General features: G+C 43.6%; 1 protein-coding gene and 1 long non-coding RNA gene across 2 annotated transcripts in view; one reads left to right on the plus strand and one right to left on the minus strand.

Moving 5' to 3' along the window:
• Positions 1–16,669, minus strand: part of SOGA3 (SOGA family member 3) — a 30,752-nt gene extending 14,083 nt beyond the window's left edge. The window contains 4 exon segments of the mRNA XM_040551104.1: positions 11,040–11,198; positions 14,625–14,849; positions 15,165–16,294; positions 16,588–16,669. Of these exon segments, the coding sequence (XP_040407038.1) occupies positions 11,040–11,198; positions 14,625–14,849; positions 15,165–16,294; positions 16,588–16,669 (1,596 nt within the window).
• A 1,084-nt stretch (positions 16,670–17,753) lies between these two features.
• On the plus strand, positions 17,754–22,607 carry LOC121067478. Its single transcript, XR_005818311.1, has 2 exons — positions 17,754–17,956; positions 21,826–22,607. It is a non-coding gene; the product is annotated as an uncharacterized LOC121067478 (long non-coding RNA).
• The last annotated feature ends 554 nt before the right edge of the window (positions 22,608–23,161 follow it).

A 23,161-nucleotide genomic window follows, 5' to 3' on the forward strand; every position in this document is an offset into this window, starting at 1 on the left:
ATCAAAGAATCACAAAATAGCTAAGGTTGAAAGCAACTTCTGGAGACTTAACACAACCCTGCTCAGAGCACAGTCAAATAAAGCAGGCTTCCCAATGCCACGTCCTGTGGGGTCTTGCATATCTTGAAGGATGAAGACTCCTTCCTCTACAACCAACATGTTCTAGTGTTTGATCACCTTCACAGCAAAAATGTTTTCTTATGCTTAAACAGAATTGCCAGCACTGCAATTTTTGCCTATTGCCTCTTGTCCTGTTACTGGACAGCAATGAAATAAATCTGCCTCCACTTTCTTCCTACCCTCCTATTAGGTATTTATATATATTGATATGATTCACATGCATGCACGCACCCCCTTATTCTTCTCCTTCCAGGGTCCTGAGGACACCCAATGATCTGCCTTAGTGGCTCTGACCACCTTCACTCACATACTCTGCCATGGGCCCAGGAGCCCCATTTCAGCTCAGCCCAGGACCTTCAGTCCCTTCTTGAGCAGTGTCAGAGGAGCACAGGCTTCCAGATCACCACAGCTGTACCCAGCCATGGACCCTATTGATCCAGACCCCTAGGGTACTGCCAGAGGCCTGAGCATGTTAATAGGCCTTGATTACCCTGACGAGCTTCACATGGGGCTTCCATCCACACCCCATGGGTCCATGATGTCCACCTAAGCTCAGACCTGTGCCTTGAGTCCCTGCCTCGGCTATGATAGCTGTACCCATCTGCAGCTTTGTCACTGCTGTGCTTGGCCACAGACCCTGTCGATCTTAACCCTGACCTGTGGCCTGAATTCTAGGTTGACCTTGCTCTTTCTTCATCACTGGACCTGATCCCAACCTGTGGATTGACTTCCCCAACTAATTTCAGACCTTCCTCGTCACCACAAACCTGTCAGATGATCTGGCCTCAGGTGATGACAGCTGCCTTCCCCAGGCCTGTTCTGCTCTCCATGCTCAGGCACTGAACTGGTCACTGGTAGGGCTCCCGCCCTCTCAGCTGTGTTATTGCACGTGGCTCCTGGCTCCCAGTCATTGTGAGCAGTTGGCCCTTGCTGTTCCCTGAGAGGTATGCCACTATGTACCTGCTTCCAGATGGACTTTGAGCTGCTGATTACAACTGTTTGAGCCTAGTAGTTCATCAGCCAGTTTTCAATCAACCTCACTGTCCAGTTATCTATCCCACACTTCATCAGCCTGTCTAGGAGAACATTATGAAAGATTGTTGAAAGCCTTACTAAACTTCAGATAAACAACATCCAGTACTCTACCCTTATCCACTGAGCCAATAATCTCTTCATAGATAGCTATCAGTTTTGTCAAGCATGATTCTCCCTTTGTAAATCCATGCTGACTATTCCCAGTCACCTTCTTGCGTTTACTATGTCTGGAAATAGCTTCCAGAATTATTTCTCCATTGCCTTCCCAGGGATCCAGGGAACACACTGTACAATCTGATAAGTGCACTGGAGACAAACACAAGAAACATTATCGAGCATTTGCAACAAAACATTCAAGTTGGATTGCCTCTTTCTTTTTTGGGGGCAGGGGGCAGGGGAGGGGTGGCAGGGTGGGGAGGAAGTGGCTGAGACAAGAACTTTGAAAGAAAAGGACCAAAATGTATGGTGCAATCAAAAGTGAGTATCACAGTACATCTTTTGCTTCTCAGAGTAATCAGGCATTGACGGGTTGCCCAGGGAAGTGGTGGAGCCACCATCACTGGGGGTGCTTAAGGAAACATTGGACTTGGTGCTTAGGGACATGGTTTGTGGGTGAATGTAACACACAAAAAAATTGTTTCATGTGGGGTGGCTGAAGAACTCAATTTAATAGTTGCTTCAGTTAGTGTTTCTGATTCTGTTTCTGACCAAGCACTTTATGCTAGCCACCTAGGTTCACAGAACCATCATTCTGAAAAAGTAATGAGTAACATATTGAATAGTAAATTCTGCAATTTCTGTGAGAGTTTTGCTGCATATGGCTCTCTTGTCCATTTTCCCATTTGAGGTCTTGCCAGTCTCTTTCACCTGTTTTTACACTGGAAACCGCACTGACATTACTCCCTGAGGGCCCATGACATGCTTCACAACAGCCACCTGTATTATGACATGACAAGGTTCTTATTCCTCATGCTGGCAGCTGAGTTCAGCCAAAACACAAAACAGTGCATACCTCCACGGTGCTACTTTCTGCTTACTTTCTTAAGGCAGGGAGAAACGACCCATGGCTGTGAGGCTCTGCCAAAAAGCCATTAGGAATACAGGCACCTGAAAGATGCACTGGTAAATTCCATATGCAGAATAACTAATAAATCTGCTAGGTGACAAAGTGACCAGGATTTTTAACTTTGGACTTGCTATCAGCACCAACGAATATAACAAAAAAAAAATGTTTCATGTGGGGTGGCTCAAGAACTCAATTTAAGACCATGAGAAAAAAAAAAAACAAAACCCTGAAGACAAAAACAGAGCCATTGTAATATTCCCTTCAGGCTGAAGCAACCTTAGCTTTGACCTTTATTAACACAGTGTAAATGCTCTGTTTTTCCAGGTGTTTCTTGAAGGGACTAGTGCACTTAAGCAGTGGACTGAACACAGTGGTATAAAGGGCAGAAATCATTTATTACTGTTATTCATCAAAGCTTTGGTGAGACTTCCAGTAAGACTACGATATTTGGTGTATATTGATTCTGTACTATAACATGTATCTAGACCTCTGGTTTGGCACTCAAAAATGTCTGTATTCTGCCTCCATTCCAGCTGATAGAAAGTACTTTTGCAAAGGCATCTGGATTTCCTCTTAATCTAGAGAATCCTGGTCTACCTCTATAGTCCCCTTCATGCTTCTGTAGCAATACAAAGAGGTTGAATTTGGCCTATTACCCAATTTCTTTCCTTAAGAAACTGAGCAAATCACACATAATGTCTTACAATTAAAAAAAAATCCAGACACCTGCCAAAAATGACAACAGATAAAAATAAAATTGCAGTTGGAATTTAAAAAGCATAATATATTACTTTTAAATGACTGAAGGTAAACCAAGGAATAATGGATTTCCCAAACCTTCATTTGTTAACATCGTATGGTATTTTGAAGACCTTACTAACGTCATTAGCAACATTGCCTACTGAGATAGAGATAAAAAAGCCCTTTCCTCTCCTTCAGATCTCAAGGAAGTCACAACCTAAGGTCTGTAAGTAACACAGATGTATCTTTTCCAGCCTTCCCCTTTGTGAGCTCACACTCACAGACCATTTTCTCTGATAACCAGTTACCTGAGCCACAGTCACCACACGTTTATTTTACAAATATAGTTGTTGAATAATGGAAGCAAATCTGTACCAAAAGCAACTTTGAGAATCATGATCCAAACAATAAATGATCTCAGGTGTTGACTTAAGACCAGGATGTAGGGGAGTTGTGTCCTTTCCCTAATACATAGTTTCTAAGTGTTTGGAAGCTTGTCTCTTACTCTGTTTTCATTCTGTGCCTCCACTCAGTATAGTTTTATTTAAGACAGCTATTACCTATTTTATTTTTTTATTTTATTTTATTTTTATAGAGCTTAATAAAAAGGGACACTGATTTTACCTGTAGCATCAATAATAACATTTTTGACTGGAGAACTTGCAAATCTAAGGCTGCTCATATCCATCACAGGAAAAAAAAGGCAAATAAAGTAATATCCTGCCAAAAGGAAGGAACTCCCTTGCCTCCATCAAGGCAGAGCAATAGCACTATGTTTACAGACTCAAAAATGTTGCTCAAACTTAACTTCATTTTGTGATGGCTAAATTCTTTTCTGTTTTATACGTATGCCAGATATATTCTTTTTGACTACAGATGCCACTTTTATTAATGCTTTCCCATTAGCAAGCAAATCACCCACTCCTTTTGCATGTCCTTGCAAGCTTTATGCTGATTTAATAAGAATCCACAAAGCAGCACATTAGCTTCAATGACTCTCCAAAAAAAAGCCCTTCTTTCCTCACAAAACCTCTTCACAATGAGATATCTTTCCACCTTTATTCTTTTGAAATCTTCCTCTATTTATTATATATGTTTTGAAGTTTATTATTATTGACAATCAGGCTGTTTATTTTCAGTTCTGATAAACTCTCTTTGAAGCACATAGCTCATGAATTGCTGATGGCTAGCACATAATTAAAATGTAATTTTATGAGGTTTAAGTGTAAACTGCTTTGCAAATGTACTTTTTTTCCCCCTCGTGGCATGACATTTTCAGAGAATTATTAATACAGATTTTGTAACAGAAATTAATTTATTTCTCCATTATTATTCTTTTCACATGCTCAGAAAACTAAACTCAAGTAAACTCTGCTTATTCTGCTCACTGTGAAATCAGTGGAACTGATCACAGTGTGCTCTGAGCAAAGAAGTCAGAATCACACCCTCACAGGTTATGAACAGTATTCCCTGCCGAGTACTGTTTGTAAAGGAACAAAATATTTAGGCAGGATACCAAATGTAATAGAATTCCACATAAGCAAGTCTGACAAAAGTAAATGGGGATTCTGCGTCTGCAGGGATGTGACACTTAGAGAATAACTGAGCCAGGTTTGGAGACACAGGATTTTGTTTGCTTTTTCGTGAATAAACCAAGGCAGAGATTTGTTTCTAATCTTTTTTAAAAGAAATTTCATAATCATGCTGCTGTTCACCAAAGCAACTTGAATTTTCATGAGGCAACAAACAGACTCCAGATCACTAAAGCACTCTGCTTAAAGGGACCTCTAGTAGCAGTGCTGCCGAGACTTGATATTTGGGTCCTCCAAAAAACCCAGGGAGGAACTGGGCTTGTGAAAGACTTATTAAATCCTACCCTGCTGCCATCTGGTGCCAGGAGCAAGTAAATTACTCTTCGAAGAATACTGGTTTACTACACTGATCCTATGAAGCTGATCAGCTCCATCAGCAGGCGTAATAACATCTCATCTCTCTCTCTCTACCTTGTACCTGCTCCCTCCATTGTAGCTGTTTGAAAAGACACTAAACTTGAAATGGAAGAATAGGGGCACAATTAGGAAGTTACTGGAGAATGACAGAGAAGACTCAAACATTTTCCATCAAAGCAGCACAACCAGGTGACTATCTCCTGTGACTTGTATGCATGCAGCATGGGAAAGAAACACAAGCTAAAAATCCACACCCAGTTACAGAGCTATGACCTTGCTGGGATCACATGGGAGACAGGACGGGATAGCTCACATGCCTGGAGTGCTGCCATAGATTGATATGATCTCTAATGGTGAGGGGAAAAAAAGACTTTATGCAAAGTTCAAACGCATTGCACTGTTATGGGTGCCGGGCTAGCTACAAGCTATGGGTAAGGATCAAAGGACAGAGAAGCATGGGTGACATCTTTTTGGATATCTGCTACAGACCACCTGATGAATACGAGGAAACAGATGAAAGCTTTTTCACACAACTAGAAGAAGACGTGATTTCTGCAACACGTTGAAGACATTAACATTGTTAATATTTTAGAAAACTTCAGCAAAGTGATTCTCTCTCCAAGAACAGAATATCCTGGTTTGCTCATATTAAGTTATTCTAGCAACTGTTCTTTTGAGAGGTTCCAGTATGCCTCTGTTCTGGAATATTTTTGTGTCAATACACAATATATACTTTGTGCTTTTGTAATTCATCCAATCATGACTGGCCCAACAGTATCCCTTCCAAAATTTTCCATTCCTATAGATCACCAGGTAATTATTTCTTGGAGTTTACCAGCTTAAATTGCAGAAAAATCTGTATTTATAAACTATCACATACTCTCCCTCCCTAGCTGTCAATCTGTACATTTACTCAAGCTGACAGATTATGTTCCAACTCCAGAAGACAATGCCTAACTACTCCTGCTACTATTGCTCCATATTGGTCTAAGAAAGGCTGAAGCCAGGCGTTACAACCAGAAACATTTTCTCTTGTGCTCATAGTTGCTGATATAATTGATATAGTTGCTGTTTCACAGTAGAGTGAATGACCCTCCACTGCCCTCAATCCAGATGCAAAAGTGAAGAGTTAAGACTTGGAAACAAAGGAAGGCTCAGAACAAACCAAAGAAGCTGAGAGATTGATGTGAGCGGGCAGAAGAATCAGGGGGAAAGAACAAATTTTGGAGAAGAGAGAAACTGTAAGAAAAGGGGATAATATATTTGCAGTAGAATATGAGGAAACTGAGCTGGAATAGTCTTAAAATACAGGGGGTGGTTGGACACTGATAAAGAGTTGGAAGGAAGAAGGGAAGATGGGAAAGGGAGGGAAAAGGATAAGACTGGGACTTAAGAACCAGAAGACAGAAAAACAGCCAAGCAAAGGCTCCATTACAAAGATCACACATTGGGGGGGGGGGAGAAGGGGGGGAAGAGGGGGAAAGACATGGGATCAAGATCCGGAAAGAACGTAAAGAATCTGAGACTTCAAGAGTTATAGGAGACAGAGAGACAGAGTAGAAATCCGTGGTTGTGGTTAAATGACAGAAGAAGAGACTTAGAGAGAAAAATAATGAGAGATTTTTATCAAGGAGACATAGGCTGATATTGGTGATCAAAGGGACTGGGATGAGATTATCCCTTACCAGTTCTTTTCACAGCTCTCCAGTTTTGTTTTTTGTGGTGGTGGGTTGTTTGTTTGTTTTTCTTCTTTCTTTCCTTGACAGCAGCTTTTGTTGTGAAATATCCAGCTACTGTCCTGATTTCTGTTCAGTCTGAGCACTCAGTGATGTATGGAGATCTAATCTGTGCCCACAGGTTACATAAACAAGGCAGAACAAATGTTGCAAGAGTAAGCAGAAAGGTGTAATTACTTTCCTGTGGTCCCGCAGCCGGTTTGTATCAAAATCAGGGACAGAATTCAAATTCCTCCTTGCAAGTCCAGTACCCAGCTCCCTAGATCATGCTGCCTTCCTCCATCTTCATGCAACATACAAAACAGACTGACAAGACAGGCACCACGCCAGGAAAACACAGATCCATGCAGAGAGATGTAAACTCCTCTGCCTGCATTCTGAATTGACTGGGCACAAGATGTCTCTGGTTCATGCCATGTAGCAATGGTTATCTCAAACTCTCTACCTGAGCCAATAACCAGAGCTTAGAAAAAGAAAATGTCAGCTTGATGACATTACTCTAACGTGGCTGTAAGAACTGAGCTATCTTGCATCTGCCCAGCTTGGAGCACTAGCAGAGCAATCTATTTCTATCCATAAAGACATACGTCTCTGAAAAAAACACTGTGCCTCCTGCAATTACATATCTGCATTGCAATGAGGATTTATAAAGCCCAGGGTCCAGTACATCTGTCATACTCTCCCCCTACTTCGTTTCTCTCACAACAAACCTTCTAAAACACGGCTAACTGGGCATTTCCTATATATTATATATTTCCTATAGCAAAGGAATGAATTCTTATTTTGTGTTCATATTTCATCATTAAAAGGTCTGTAAGTGTTAATTAGGCTTCAACAAATGCTTACCATATTTTGAATTATTAAGCTTCTGTCAGTAGGAGTATCGTTGCCAATTTGAATACTACTTACTTTTCTTACTGCATATCTAAAATGAGTATAAGAACTAAAAACAAATTAATGAATATGTTAAGGAATGTAAGTCATTAACTTCTTTTTTTTTTTTATATTTAAAAATTGCTTCTAGCTACAGTTGCTTTCTCTTTCTTTCAGGAAACACTTTATTTCTCTAGTTTGTTCTTAGCTTCCAAAAAAAAAAAAAAAAAAGCATTACAATTAATAATATCGAACAATAAAGAGGAAATCAGAAGTGGTTGCCAGAAATAAATTCTGAAAATTGACAACCTAAATTAAAAATCTTGTGTTTCCATGTGGATGCATGCAGGAATAACACTGCAAAATGAAATACCTGCAGGCTGGGGGACTGCAAGTAAGAGTAACTGATAGAAAACATATGCCTTGCTAGAACACCTTCCAAACCTTGGATGCTTGCAAGCTTCTGCTGCAATCAACAACAACTTCTGTTTGTCATGATATATATATATTATATGCATATATATTTATATATATTTCCAAAAGCTCCAAACCAGGAAAGGAAATTGCAACTATTTCCTATCTCTCTGTACTAATACATTCACAAGTCTATATTCACCCCAAAAGGTTCAGTGGAGAACTCTGGATTTGCCTCTACACTCTAGCTTTGTCTACACAAACACGTCTGCTAGCATTTACATTATAGACATGTTTGTGGTCAAGTCTTGTATATTAGAACAATATAGAATCTACACAGAAAGCTTTGGCTCTGGTCACACTCTGGAGACCAACTGACAAAAAATGCTGTTTCTGCCTCCAACAATTTCTATTAAGTCTTTTAACCTTTCTTTGCTACCTCACACCATTCATCATAAAAGGAGAACAAATTTCCCATGGCAGTTATAAATAAATAGATTTTGAGAAGAATGGGAAGTTATCAGCTGGTGCACAAAATTAGGTCTGTGTTTCTGCAGTACTCTAGGTAACATAAAAGTACAGAAGTCGGATATATATACTCTGAGCACTGCTACTATGCTGTAAAATCAAAAAGCTTCATTGGCGTTAGAGTGAATTCTGTCATTAATTCAAAGCACAGTAAAGTGAAGAACATAATCCAGACAAAAGGCCTTGACTCTGCATTCCTATTTATGCTGATTAGAACTTACTTAAGGAGGAGGTTCCATTGGTTATAATGGGTGTACTGAAATAAGAAAGGGTTGTAATACTGTGAAACCACAGGAAATAACTCACAAGCAAACAGATTAATGTTATGACTATCTGACAGTGACATACAAAACCTCCAATTGCTGAAGAACAAGAAGAAGCTTTTGTCACAGAAAAAATCTAATTCACTTTAGACTACTATGGGTTGTCCTCACGGTTGTTTTACGTTAACATTTTCATAGCTTTTTCACAGATTCTAAATTTCAAATTTGTAAGCATTAGTGTTCTTCATCAGCATCCTTCCGTTGGCTCCCAAAGTCATGGCATGTTTGCAAAGTGCATAATAATTTGCCTTTGCTTCAAACTTGCTTTTCTCTGACTTGCATCTCCTCAACCATTCTCCAACATCTCCCACCCTGTGCTGAAGGTCCTAGCCTGACAAATAGCCTCCTCCTGCTCACTGAAACTCAGCAGCCTGTGTGAAATATATAAATGAAAACTCCTGCCTAATTCTGATGACACACATAATAACTGGGCATGGCAGCTCTCCCCAGATCAGTATAAGGATGTATTTCTGTATTTCTTCATCAGCTCCATCTCTACTCTGGTGTAGAGTCTTAATGTATTTCTGAGCTCTGGCTCAGTGCCCCATTCTGTGCCAAAGGGAATCATTCATCTGCTTCAGCTTCAGGAAAATAGTATCATGTAGAAGAGCCCCTAGCTTAAATACAACATTTTTTGTTCTGGAGCCTGAAGTATCCTTCCATGGATGGCTTCCGAGGGCAAAGACAGAAAGATGCAAATATCTAAGCTAAAAAAGAAGTGGAATATGAGAACAGCAGAACCACAGTTCAGCCTAGTGGGCCAGAGGGAAGAGACAGGATAAGGAGAAAAAGACCACTGATGAAAGAGATGAGAAAGCCTAATTATTGGGTTAATTTCCTGCAGCTACACAGCTCCCAAAGAATGCAGGGTATTAAATTGCCACTACATTTCACTATAGTGCAAAGACCTATAAGAAGAAGCGAGGGAAAAGCAAATAAGCTACCTGTGGTACAACCCATCACAGGGCAGGAGGAAAGGATTCAGAAATAGGAATCTACAAGAAAGTAGAGTCTGAAGGACAAGAAACATTGAAAACTTGGTGTAAAGTCAAGCTTAACAAGAAGTTGTAAGGACAATTACAGAAAGATCATGCTGTCATAAAGAAGATGGTCCCGGAAACTGAGTGGTATTTGACAGCATAGACCAGAGTGAAAACAGAAAAAGGAAATCTCAGAGGGGAGAGGAAGCTAAATAAGGCTCAGATTTCATGCCCTTTTCAAATCTGCAATTATCTGGAAAAGCAACAGAAGGTGACAAAAAATAACCACCTGTTTATCCTCTACTAACATGGTTGAAATTCAGTCCCTGTAAAGGAAACATATGAAAATTTTTAATACTACATCACTTAGAGTAAGCATTTGCAATTCTTAAAAATACTGTAACTTATCATACAACTGAGAATCTCCTGTCTTTCTTAACAACTGAAATACATCTCTTCTGCTTCATGTAAGATCAAAGTAGATATTGGCATTTCTGTTAGGGAATATTACTAAATGTGAAAATCAGCGTCATTCATTGAATTTTGAACATTGAACATGAGAGTTGTTTCTAAAATCTGTTCCGAGAATTCATTCTTATTCAACAGTTTCTCCTTTTACTGCATGCTTTATTATCTCTGTCAGCCAGGCTATTACCACTGTAATACAATTTTCTGCTTACTTAATGGGATGGTATCTTGCATCTATCTAATGGCAAATGGAGTAATTTTGTAGATGAATTAGATGTAAAATAAAATTATGCTAAGACTGAAAGGCTAGGTAGAGTCCCCCACTCTCCAGTACTCCGAAAGAGCATGCCTGAACAACATGGAGATGTGTCTCGATTCCCTGTCTTAGTGTGCCTGCCAGTCCCTTGCAAAGGGAAAATACTGGTCTTTGTAAAAATGTGGGGGGAACATCATTTGTGAAGTCAGATGCCTTTGACTCCTTTCAACATTCTATCCACACATCTTAACTTAAGCACAAAGTCTCAAAGCTTATGAACTCTGTTACTATCAGTTCTATACTCCCCTCCCAGCCTGAGAAAAACAAAGCCACAGTTTGCTTTCCATTTCTTCTAGAAATCACTCAATATTTTAGTTCATTCTCAACTTCCCAGTCACCAATCTGTATCTTAGCACTCTTTGCTACTTTCAACTTTTATCTGGCTTATTTTATGCCCCCGAAACAAGTTACAGGAAGAAAAATGATAAGTTTAACAATAAGAATTTGAGAACTTCAAATAATTTGTGTAGAAGTAAATAGCAACACTAACCTCTTTCATTTTTTCCAGTTCATTCTGTAGTGCTTGTTTTGCAGTTTCAACTTCTATAAGCTGCTGCCTTAATTTTTCATTTTCATCTTCTGTTATTGTACGTTTCTCTTCCACATTTTCTAACTCATGATGAAGTCTCACTGATACATCTTTTGCAACCTAAATGAAGTGGTATTTCAAAAGAAAGAAGAAAAAAAAAAAAGAATTACAAAAGAATTAGTGCTGAAGTGCTTAGTGTCTAAGCAACCATTTACAGGTCAATTCTGATGTTCTTATGGAAGCAGCATGTAAGGAAACGTAGACAATGGCATACACAGATAGAATTCCAAATATTCAAAATTCAAGACAATTCCTACAAAAAGCTGGCATGTTCTTCCTGCGGACTTCACTGGAACCACTGGTAACCAACTATTTCTTTGTTTCTGTTACATCAACAATGAAACAGTATCTTCATTATTCGTGGTGACAGTGCAGCAACTGTTTTCTTTCAACCACTGCCAGCCCATGCTTTTCAATGCACTAAGGGATATGCCCTTCAAACACTTGACATGTGGAAGCGTCAGGGCCCACCTTCTCTAGGCCTACTGTATCTGTCCATTGCATAGAACCATAAATGGATGAACCTTTATTTCTACCCTTTTAGTTTCTCTCTCCTTCACAGACAGATAATCTATTTGGCATTTAGTACTACTGGTTAATTTAAACAGTAAAATATGAACAAACAACATTCTTACTGACTTTGTATTTATCCAAACGTTGTCAGTATTTTTAAATTAAAATGAATATGAGGTGGTTTTCTGTAGTTGTTTTTGTTTGTTTGTTTCTAACTTGCATTTTCACAGGAAGAGTTAAAAGGAACATGACAATATCTAATTCCTTTTCCTCAGGTAAGGTAATAAGAATTTTGCCATTCAAGCTATCTGCACTGTATTTGGTGAAACCACCAGAAACTATAATCATACACTAAAAATGTTTAAATATATGCTAATCACTGCTATGATGGTGATTTAGACATACAATTTGAAAAGGCAAATTTCATGCTTTTTTAGAACATCAGAAAGTAAAATTTACCCTTCCTAACACTATTTAGGGGAGCTCAGAGAGCTCGCGTTAGGGCTTTCACTACAGCGATCCTTATGTCAAAGAACTCTCTTTGACATACTAAAGCTCTAAAGAAAAAATATTAACTGTAAGCAAGCAGTCTAGAAGAATCCGATCTATCAGAAAACAGCAGCAGTTCGTGAGTCAGCCTCCCCTGACAAGAAACACAGTGTGTGTGAATTACTGATACAACACTGCAGTATAGCACAAGACCATTCAATAACCTCCCCCACTGCACACACACTCAAGACACATAATGCCCAACAGAAAGAGAGGGTGGAGGGGAATTTCAATTATAAGCATACTCCAAAGAGACTGCAGGATGAGCTGAGAATCACACCACAGGGCTGTATTTTGATGGCTTTTCCCATAGTCAGTATTAAACTGCTCATCTAGTTGTCCAACCAAAGTAAATGGAAAATCATTGGGGAAATATTTTTAACAGCATCTTATCAGAATCTGTCTGCAGCTCATAATTACACTCTGAATCAGTAAAAACAATGAAATAACAAAATCCTTACTGGTAGTGATGTTTTGCAACAAAATTTGGCGGAGTGGTAATTAATGCAGGTAAATCCTACAGAGCATTCGAGATCACCGGGGAATTGGGGCTTACTTATTCAAGATGCATTTTAACACAGCTATATGCAAGACCATACCTCTGAAGAACCAAGTCCCGTAATATATCACCCTAGTAAAATGGAGAACGTTATTTTGGAAAGAAATTCTTCAGAAGCAGATTTGGGATCGCTACAAAGAACTGCACATGAGTTACAAATATGGCTAGCAAGAACAAGAAATTCAGTTTGGCAGAAATATGGACTTGACAAACATCCCTACCCCAAAGCACAACACAATCATCAAATCATTATTCCTTCCCAAGTAGTAAGTTGCATGGTTATTAGGAAAGACACGGGAGAAGTCCTTATTGAAGACAGTCCTTTGTTCAACCTGAGGCCTTAGCTGGTACCTCCTATGTGGCAGGTAAGCGCCTAACTACAGAGTCAACTTCCCTCCCAGCCCTCTGTTTAAATCACTTGCTAATACAAAGTAGCATAGAGCCAACAAAGAAATCAACTCTAGAAGCTGGAATCACAATGTTCACTTGGGACAGGAAGGTTCCCGTTCAAATTCTGCCTGCAAGGTGTGTAGCACAACCGTTCACATCATTTTGAGCGTGCAAAATGCCCCTTGTTTTGATCAGAAATTCTACCTGACCCCTGAGTAGGGTGCATCAAAAAAACATTTCACTAGTTTTATTTCTGACCAGGAAGGCACAAGTTTGTCTATAGCCAGCTACTTATAGAACTGTCATGGCCAAAACAGCAAATGTGTTTTTTTAATGTGCACAGAAAAGGAGTATCAAATAGAAATACTGAGAAGTATATTAGCATTTTTAATGGCATTAGCAAGAAAATTACTGGAACATGCCTTGGCCTGGTATCTATGTTTTAGTAAGAATGATGACAAGTGGGAAACTTCAGAAAAGATGATCCAAGTCTGAAAAACAGGGCTAGGCATAACAGACTCTCAATCCATTGCATTTATCCAAAAGAAGTTTGAAATTGACCTGTTCATGACCATGTACTAAATTATCATTTCCAACTGCAGTCCACAGAATTCAACACAGGTGACTAGTCCCAGGCAGCAATAAGCTCCAATTTGCTCTAACAGAAGTCTGCATTTCCATGAGAAATGCCTGGGAGACCCATCAACTGAAGAAGGTTTAGAAGTGCTGATTCAGTAACAGCCTTAACAAAATCTACAGTATGGAAGCAAAAGTTAAGCAACTTCCAACTAGCAAAAGAAACTTTTTTTTTTCCCCTGTAATTGGAGCAATCTAGAATGAAGATGATACATTATTTACTAATGTCAGTCTTTAAACAAAGACTGAAACTTGTCCTCTGCAACGGGCTGTGGTTCATTCAGATGCTATGGATTAAATACAGCTGATGACACACTGAAGTTTGATGGGCTGCATCTACATTTTCAGGTGGATGTGGAAAATCCTGGCTTCGCTGAAAATAGTTTTTCTACTGACACCCACAGAGTCAGGATTTTATGTATTTAATATAACAGTCCTCTGAAATCTTTACAGAAGAGCACTGCAATCCCCTACAAGTCAGTGGGGCTGTTCAGTGAGGTTGGTCTAATTTTGCAGTGGTAGGACATGGTTTGTGTTCATCATAAAAGATCCAAAACTCTAGACCCCAATTTGTATTTGAGTCACTTATTGCACATTATCTTCACGAAAAATGATTGGACCAAACCTGAGAACAGCCTACCCACGAAGCCTCACCACCGGGCCACTCACTGAAGGGCTTCTATTACTACAGTAGGCTTGGCCGCTGCAATCCTACGTGCCGTGTGGGGTGCGCGGTGTACAACAGAAGGGATGGAAACGCCTGAGTCATGAGGACCGAGAGCACGTCCATGTCTCCATCCCTGGCGCTCCCTCTCCTCGACACCTGCTCACGCCCGTACCTTGAGGTCCTGCTCCATGCTGCGCAGGAGCTCGCCGTCGATCTCGCCGGTCTGCGCGTAGCGGAGCCTCTTGCGCTCGGCCTTGCGCAGCCGGTACTGGAGAATCCGGCAGTTCTTGTTGGCTCGCTCCAGCTCGTGGCGCATCTCTTGAAGCTGACAAGCGTCCTCCTCGAAGAAGCTGTCCCTCATCTCGTCCATCTCGGTCCTCAGCTCATCTATCTCGTTCTGGCACCGGGGCGAGAAGGGGCGGGGACGCAACAGGTGGGTCAAAAACACAAATGCCAGCAAGCACGGGGGGAAGGCGGCCAACACGGAGCGTGGGGACCGGCCCTGGTCCCCGCGGGGACACCGCCTAAGTGCCGCCGAGCTCGTCAGGGGCGCCGCAACGAAGCAGGGAAGCGCGGCTGAGAGCCCGCCAGGGTCTCAGAGACCCCGCCGGGAACAGGGCGGCAGGGAAGCCCCCCAGGCCCGGGGCTGTGCAGCGCAGCTCCCACCTCCCACTACCCACTACCCACCACCTCCCACCCCCCGGCCCCTCACCTTGAGGCTCTCGTTCTCCTCCCGCAGCTTCTCCATCTCCTCCTGCATCTCGTCCTGCAGCTGCGGGCTCAGGGAGCCCTCCGGGGTGCCGCTCCGGCCGCCGCCGCCCGCCTCGCCCTGCCGCAGCCCCTCGGCCCCGGCCGCCGCCGCCATGGCAGAGGGCGAGGAGGCGGAGGATGCAGGGGGAGGCTCGGCCGAGGCGGCGGCCGCCGGGGAGGCGGAGGCGGAGGCGGCGCCGGGGCCGGGGCCGCCGCTGCCGTGGTTGCTGCCCTTGGTTTGCATCTGGGCGGCCGCCGCCAGCCCCTTCCTGAGGTGGAACTGGATGAGCTCACTTTGCAGGCATCCCTCCCGCCAGAACCCGCCGCCGCCCGCCGCCCCGCGGCCCTTGGCGGCGCCCGACGAAGATGGAGGCGCCGGGGCCGCCTCCCCCGCGCCCTTCAGCGGGGACCGCCCCGCTTTCCCCCGCCACTGCCTGGGCGGCGGCGGCGGCGGCGGCGGCTGCGGCTGAGGCTGCGGCGGCGCCGCCGCCCCCTCCCGCTCCCGCTCCCGCTCCCGTTCCCCCCCGCCGCCGCCCGCAGGGGGCGCCTCCTCGCCGGGCTCGGCGGCGGGCGGTGCTTCAGCACCGGCTCCGGGCTGGACAGCGCCCGGCGGCGCCGCGCCCCGCCCCGGCCGCTCGGCGGCGCGGCCCCGGCCGCCCCTCGGCGCCTGGCCCGGCGGCGGCCGCGGGGCCCCTGCCCCGGCCTTGGAGGAGGCGGCGGTGGCCGCGGCGGCGGCGGCGGGCGGGGCGCGGGCGGCGGGCGGGGGTCGCGGGGGGGCGTCGCGGGCCCTGGCCGGGGAGGAGGCCCGCGGCTGCTTCCTGCCGCTGCTGCCCTCCGGGTGCAGGCGAGGCTCGGCGGCGGCGCCCCCTGCGGGCGGCTGGCTCATGGCGGCGGCTATCTGCGGGGGGAGTCCATCGCCGGCGGCGTCCTCCGCCTCCTCCGGCCGGCCGGCTGCGGGAGGAGAAGCGGGGAGGACGGTCGGGGGGGGGAACCGCGAGGAGGCCCCGGCCCTGCCCCGCCGTGTGCCCGGTGCGGGCTGCTGCTGCACCTGCCTGCCTCCCCCGGGGCCTCCTCCTTCAGCCTTGACAGGGCCTCTTCAGCACAAAGTGAGGCCTCCAAGGCACGCAAACCAAGAGCAAAAGGGCCACTGAATCAACTTTTACACCCATCTTTGCATCAGTTTGTTTCCCAGAAGCATTGTCAAGACCTAAGGAGCGGTTCAGGCTTGCTAGCGGTTACACTGAAGCAGCACCGAGGCAGAATCCCTCCAGCACATTTCCAAAACATAGGGATTAAGGAAGGAGTACACCCCAGCCCGGCCCTAGATGTGACACGGTATTCACCTGCGGGTGCTCAGGTGGCAATTTTCCCCCGCAGGGCCTGACCTAGAGTTTTCATCGTCACAGCAGATGGCTGAAATGGGCCGTTAGGTGCCATACCGTGCTGCAAAGATGTTCCGTAAGGCATTCTAAAAATAATAGCTATGATCCATAAACTGTTTTCACATAGCCTTTATTCAGTCATCCTTAAAGGGAAAATGCGGGCCAAAATAGCATTCTTAATGTAGCCTTATGATTCCCAACTGTCCCACCGCAAAGTACAGAGTAAAAGCCAACTGGTCAAAGCCAATGTAGACATTATACCCTACCCTGACAATTGGTTTACTCCCTGCAACACACCAGACAATGACACTGTGTTTGCTCTGCACTCACTGGCTGGGGTACAAGGTTTCCTCTCAAATGCACTGTCATTATCACCCTGATTTTAACCAATACACTGAAAATTAATGCTCAGAAGAACATAATTTGGCAGGATCTTCCCAGGCATTAATAAGCAAAAAGGGAGCATGGGAGTGTAAGCCTACCAAAACTTAGACTTGCACCACAACGCCGATTTGCTTTGCTTCTCTAGCAATCACCATAAATACAATTCCCGAACTGCTCTTTTCAGAGCTGGACAGGTCCAAAAAGCCACTTTTGACAGCCAAACCTAAAGAAACTGGAAGAAGTCAGGGCTCATCTTAGATCCTGCATCTTCCTCTTAACTCTGACTCTTGCCTACTGTTTTTCTAATTTATTTTTTTTTCCCCACAACCCAAGCCCCGTTTGAGCCCAGGTCTGAAACCTCCGAAAACCCTCACAAAACTCTGCGACCCCATCTCCCCTCCAGTGGCAAGCCCACGTGGCGCCAGGACGCTGCGTCTCTGCAGGTGGAAAAAGCGCAGAAACACACGCCGGCAACAAAAGGGGAGAGTCCAGCGGCTCCACCCGGCAGCGTGGGGATGTCCCCAGCCCGTGGCCCTTGTCCCCCGACCCCTGTCCCTCCCGGGGGTGGCAGCTGGCGGGGCACGCCTGCCTTTTGTCCGGGTTTTAGAGGCGTGGGAGGCTTCTCGCAGCTCCCCCTCCACGCCCGGCGCTTTTGTTGAATCTGAATCTGAAGTAACATCCCCCCCACACCTTTAGAAATAATAATTAAAAAAAAAAAAAAAAAAAAAGGAAATAAAAAGGAAGAAAGGCTTGAGGCTAAAGCAGCCGCGTTACTCACCACCGCCCTGCCTGCTGCCCGGCTGGCGAAATGCATGCACAGGGAGCCGGGCACCGCACACGAGGTCCCCAGCGCTGCCGGAGCCGCTCAGGAAAATGAAGCAATATTCATGAGCTGACCTCACCGGGCCGGGGAGAGGGAGGAGAGCAGCGGAGGGAAGAGAAAAGAAAAGATGAGACGGCGAGGACCCCGCCCAGGCCTGAAGGCTGAGTTGCGTCCCCTTCCTTATCTATCTGCACATGGTGCCACCGGATTACGGCGCAAATGGGGGAAGGACGCGCCCGGCTTCCCTTCCCGATCCACCCCGGCGATCGATCCCCATCAATTATTTAGCGGCTCCTCCAGGGGAGCCGGCTTCGAGCGGGCGGGGATGCCGGGCGCCTTGTACATCAGCAGCAGGCCGATAAGAGGGAGGCTTTCCTTTGTTCGCCGCCTTTATCTGCGCTCGCAGGGCAGCGGATCCGCACCGCGTCCCCTTGACAAAAGCCTGCTACGAGCCGGGAAAGGTGGAAACAAAGGCGAAGCACTGTGGTCTATTGAAGATAACCCCCGGGCGTTATTTCTTCGCGTGAATATAGGGCTAACCTACCAGTGACTGTTTATTCATGGCGTGGGCAAAACCCGGAGGCAGCCATCTGATTAACCTGGGGGAGCTCCACCTGCTTGGTGCACCGCCAGCTGAGTTTGGCTTTGCTCTGGGGCACCTTAGGTGGCTTGTAACGTGTCGAGCTGAAAATCTTTCCCGATGACAAAGAGGAGCAGAAAAGGGGCTTTCAAAGGGGCTTTCCCTCCTTCTCCCTGCCTCCGAGGAGGGCAGAGCGGGTGCTCAGGGCGTGTTTCCACCCCACGGCCCCACCCGTGTGCGTATTCATACATCCATACGTCGTGATGCACAGTATATATACACAAAGACATTACGCATACATATGTACATAAATGTTTGTGCATATACACATGTATGGCACACGTGTCTCAATATAAATATATGCCCTTGTGTGTATATATATGTACATATGTTTGGATGCGGGAAGATACCGCCCCTGTCTGCATGTCCTCCAGTTCCGAACTGCATGAAGTGGACATATAAAAATGCGATGAGTTGAGGACAACCAGAAAATGAGAAATGAAAGATTAATGCTGAAGGATATGGGTTTTGAAACCCACCATAAATATTGACTGCAGCCATACCGACTAAACAGAGCAATTGTTTGAAACAAGAGGAATAAAAATAAAAAATAGTTCTGTAATTGGAACTGAGAAATACACCCAATGTGTTGTAGTTTTCCTAAGAAAGTGGTGGGTAGATTCTGGTAGAAGATAGATTCTGGACTCCTTGTCTCCCTGAATATACAGAATTAAGGCAATGAAGCCATCACAATAACAAACCATTTTATCTGTACAACATCTTCCAGAAGGAAAAGCATAGCAATTCCTACCTTTAAGCACTGAACAGAAGTTAGCATCCTTTCTGCTCCCTCTGTATTGTCTGGATAGACTTCCTGTGTTAAAACAAAAATGGGGTGTGATAACATCTCATGCTGCCTACTACGAGTTGCATTGCGCTGTTGGAAAGATAAAGATCCTTATTGTCTCATGTTAGTGTCCAACTGAAAAGCAGGTCATCATATTATCTTCACCTATATTGTCAGGCCATACATCTGATAGTAAAGATATGGTACTACTATTTATGGTAGAAAAAAATCGCCTACCTCTCAGTTTCATTTGGGATTGTTGACTTTCTTCTCAAGCTTTCTATTCTAGCTGAAACCTCAGTGCTGACACAGTTATAAAAATTGACATGGGTACAAAATTGCTTCTGTTCATATCATTTATTTTTGGGGGAGGAGGAGGAAGGGTAGCACAGGTGTAATCTTTTGCTGATAAAAGCTGTATTTCCATTAGGAAATTTGCTGCTAGACCCTGTAGGCCTTTTACATGACCAGCAGGTCCTGTTCAAGAATAAGTCTAGCATGAAAAAAACTATTACAGAAATGTTAATACAGTAGAAACTCAATTTATTTATTTATTTATTTATTTTCTCCATCCGCCTGTGGATGGAAATAATATACAGAATGAAAGACCTAAACTTTACATAGAAAACAAGGGGCTTTCAGCTGACTACAACAATGCAGGAATTAAACAGTGTCATGAAGTGAAATATGTTAGCACAAATGTCCACGGCAGACAAAACAGTGAAAATCAAATATTAGAAGTTGTTTAGGAAGAAACACAGAAGAAAACAGGAAATATCTTTATTGCTCTGGTATAATTTCACGGTACAGACAGATTCTGATTTCCAAGTGTGGTTCTGGTCCCCTCATCGCAGACATGGTAGAAGGTGCAGAGAGGGGCAGCCAGGTTCTGAAGTAGCTCTGTGCAAGGAATGACTTCAGGCTAGAAGAGGGATGACTGAGCGGAAATATAACTCAGGTCGCTGCAACCCTTAGTAAGGAGGCTAAAAAGCATTACTTCATTTTGTGTTACTTTTTGTGCTATTCACAGTCTCTTCCCATAAAGGATGAGATGCAAATCTGAGTGAAAGAAACAAGCAGATGATGAGTTCCAAAATAATAAAGAAGATGGTTCTTGTGGTTAAGCTCTGGAACTCCCTGCCATGGTGTGTTGTGAATTTAATGGTCTACATGGCTTTAGAAAGTGATTGAACAAAGACAAGGAAGGAAAATTAACTGAAGGCAATAAGGCAAAACTAACAGCTCAAGAAAACCTCTGCAATGCCACTTGTTTGATCTGGGAAACTGTCTGGGAGTGATAACATTACCTTGTTTTGTGTTGATCTCTAGCATCCACTATCAGCCACAGGCAGACACCTGTCAGTGAGCTAAATAGGTCTTTGGTTTGACTCCATAAGAAAATTATTAAACTGTTATGTATAGATATATCGCTCTCTACATTTGCTTCTCTCTTTTCATCTTTCTGTTATTTTCTTCATTTCTTTTTCACTATTCCTCCTTAGATTTCTTGTCATGCAGAGCATTGGTAATTTGCTGCACCCTGGTAGACTTTTTCAATACTTTTTTGCCTTCAATGGCTAAAAGTATTTTGATCCCAAATTAAAATTGTGAATAACTTGTTTTCTAGTCTCCATTACTACTTGTTCGCATACAGAGAGATTTTTTAATCCAGCCTGCAACTGTAGTTAGTTATAAGTAGTTGTACAAAAGAAAAGGCAGCAGATTGAAAAGGGAAGAGAGAAAGAGAAAGGAGATGCAGAATTTCTTCTCCAAGCAGAGTTTCAGTCTAAGCCATATAAGTGTTTTTTCTGAGGTGAAGATGAGAATCACCTTACATAACACCCTAAAAGCATGACCTCCAATCTTTCATTAAAAAATACTTTACCAGCAGATTTCAGAAGCTGGTTGGAGAGGATATTTTTCCAGGAGGCTCCCTGGGTGGCACTTGGCTGCTGTACTTCGGCCACATCACATCACTCACCTCATCTGCTCTCTTGGGAAGCTCCTGGGCTATGCGGGGGCAGAAAGAGGAGCTACTTGAGTGTGCTGTGCTAGCTGCATGGTGCTGGCACTGCCCCAGCTGGCAGCTTGTCTCCCTGCCCAAGGAGATGTGCTGGACACGACTAATTATACATCAGACCACAGTCTTTTTTCTCTTTCCATGGAAAATAGAAGGTTTGAGACTTCAGTTCGCCAATTTCTAATATGTTGACTAAATGGCCCTGATGTCTATTGTATCAAGCAGTAATTTGAGAATAAACAATTAATACTTTATCACTGGTCTCTTTTCCTATTTATTTGGAAATGGAAAAGCTTTCCAGATATATTGCATAGCAGAACTGCACAGCATAAAATCATGATACTGGAAAAAAAAAATAATAAAAAGCTTTGTGTTAAAGAGGAATAACACTGGGGAAAAAGTAAAACTAAAAAGTAAATAACATTTAAGTTCATACTACTCATGAAATAGGAACGTGCTGGCAGCACCAAATAGTTTGTTTGAACTGGGTTATTTATTTTGGCACACACCATTTATTACACCATATTATTCTATAAGATAATGGTGATCCTGGTTTTCACATCTCTCTTCTTTTTCCTCCTCTGTAGTGACTGCTCCTCAGCCAGAGGCTGCTACATCATGGCACACTGAGGCTGCACCTTCTGTTCATCCACGGCCTCATACCCACAGAGGCCAACACAGGGACAGCGATGCCATCTGCACCCCCCCAACAATTCACCCCAATGAGAGAAGGAGGTCGTGCTGCTTTTTGTCACTATGTAAAGGAAGCTGTTGGATCTGAACCACTGCCTTCAGCCTTCACATTTCTAATGGACCTCTCATTTCCCAGTTTAGGGAGTCTGCTTGTCATGTGCCGTGTCATACAGGTCTTGGTCTGTTCAGTCCTTGCATTCCAACAGCTGGGCAGTTTCTCAGCCTCGCAGGGGTGACCAGGTACAAAAAATGAAATTAAGATTAGAGGATTCTTCAGAACACCTGGGCAGTTTCTCAGCCTCATAGGGGTGACCGAGTACAAAAACGAAATTAAGATTAGAGGATTCTTTGGCTTTGTCACTGGGGAATAAAACTAGGTAAAATTAGGTCTGTTGTTTATTAGAACTCAATTGTAGTCATAAAATAAAGGCTCGGTTCTATTTTTGTTGTCCAACATTTCATTCAGGCTTTCTGAAGGCCGCAGGAAGTTTTATGTCCTGCCTTTTATTCCTTCAGAAATCAATTGTACCTATTGTTTGGAAATAATGACAGAACTGAGCATGCCTTGAAACAGGTCAGGGCATCTCAACCATTCCTAATGAAAAAATGACCTCATGCAGGCTCCCTCTGCCTCTTCTGGACTTGCTATACTTTCTGCTACCAGAATGATTTTTTTAAAAATAATTTGTGAATTTTGAATTTATTTAAGATATTATTTACACTGGAAAAACAAACAAAAACAACAACAAAAACACAGTCTTTCTGTATCACTGTTTCCTGTTACTTTTCTATGGGTCTTTCTTTCATTTTCAGAGGCTAGGATTATCCCAAACTTACATAAATCCTATCATGCATGCATGTGTCTGCGTAGGCTATATATTGCATTCTTACCTAAAGCTCATTGATTACTTAATGAGGCTACCAGGGGAGGAACTGTACAGAAGATGTTATAGCTAAGACTGTAGGAATGAAAGAGTGACTGCTAGAGAAAAACAATACCTTTTTTTTTTTTTTTTTTTTTTTGGCACTAGCACATTACCAGTAGGCTTAAGTAGCCATTTCCAGAGAGAGGTTTCAAACATAAAGGCAAATGACTGAAGACAACCTCAGAGCTGTTCTCTAGAGCTAAACAGATGGTCTTAAAAGTAGTAACTCATGAGCAGGCTGTGCTCTCGGGTCTGCCCACTTCGTCCCCTGAGGGAGGCAGTGTGGACCTGTCTGCCTGCTCAT

This window comes from Cygnus olor, chromosome 3 (assembly GCF_009769625.2).
Source record: "Cygnus olor isolate bCygOlo1 chromosome 3, bCygOlo1.pri.v2, whole genome shotgun sequence".
Classification (NCBI taxonomy): domain Eukaryota; kingdom Metazoa; phylum Chordata; class Aves; order Anseriformes; family Anatidae; genus Cygnus; species Cygnus olor.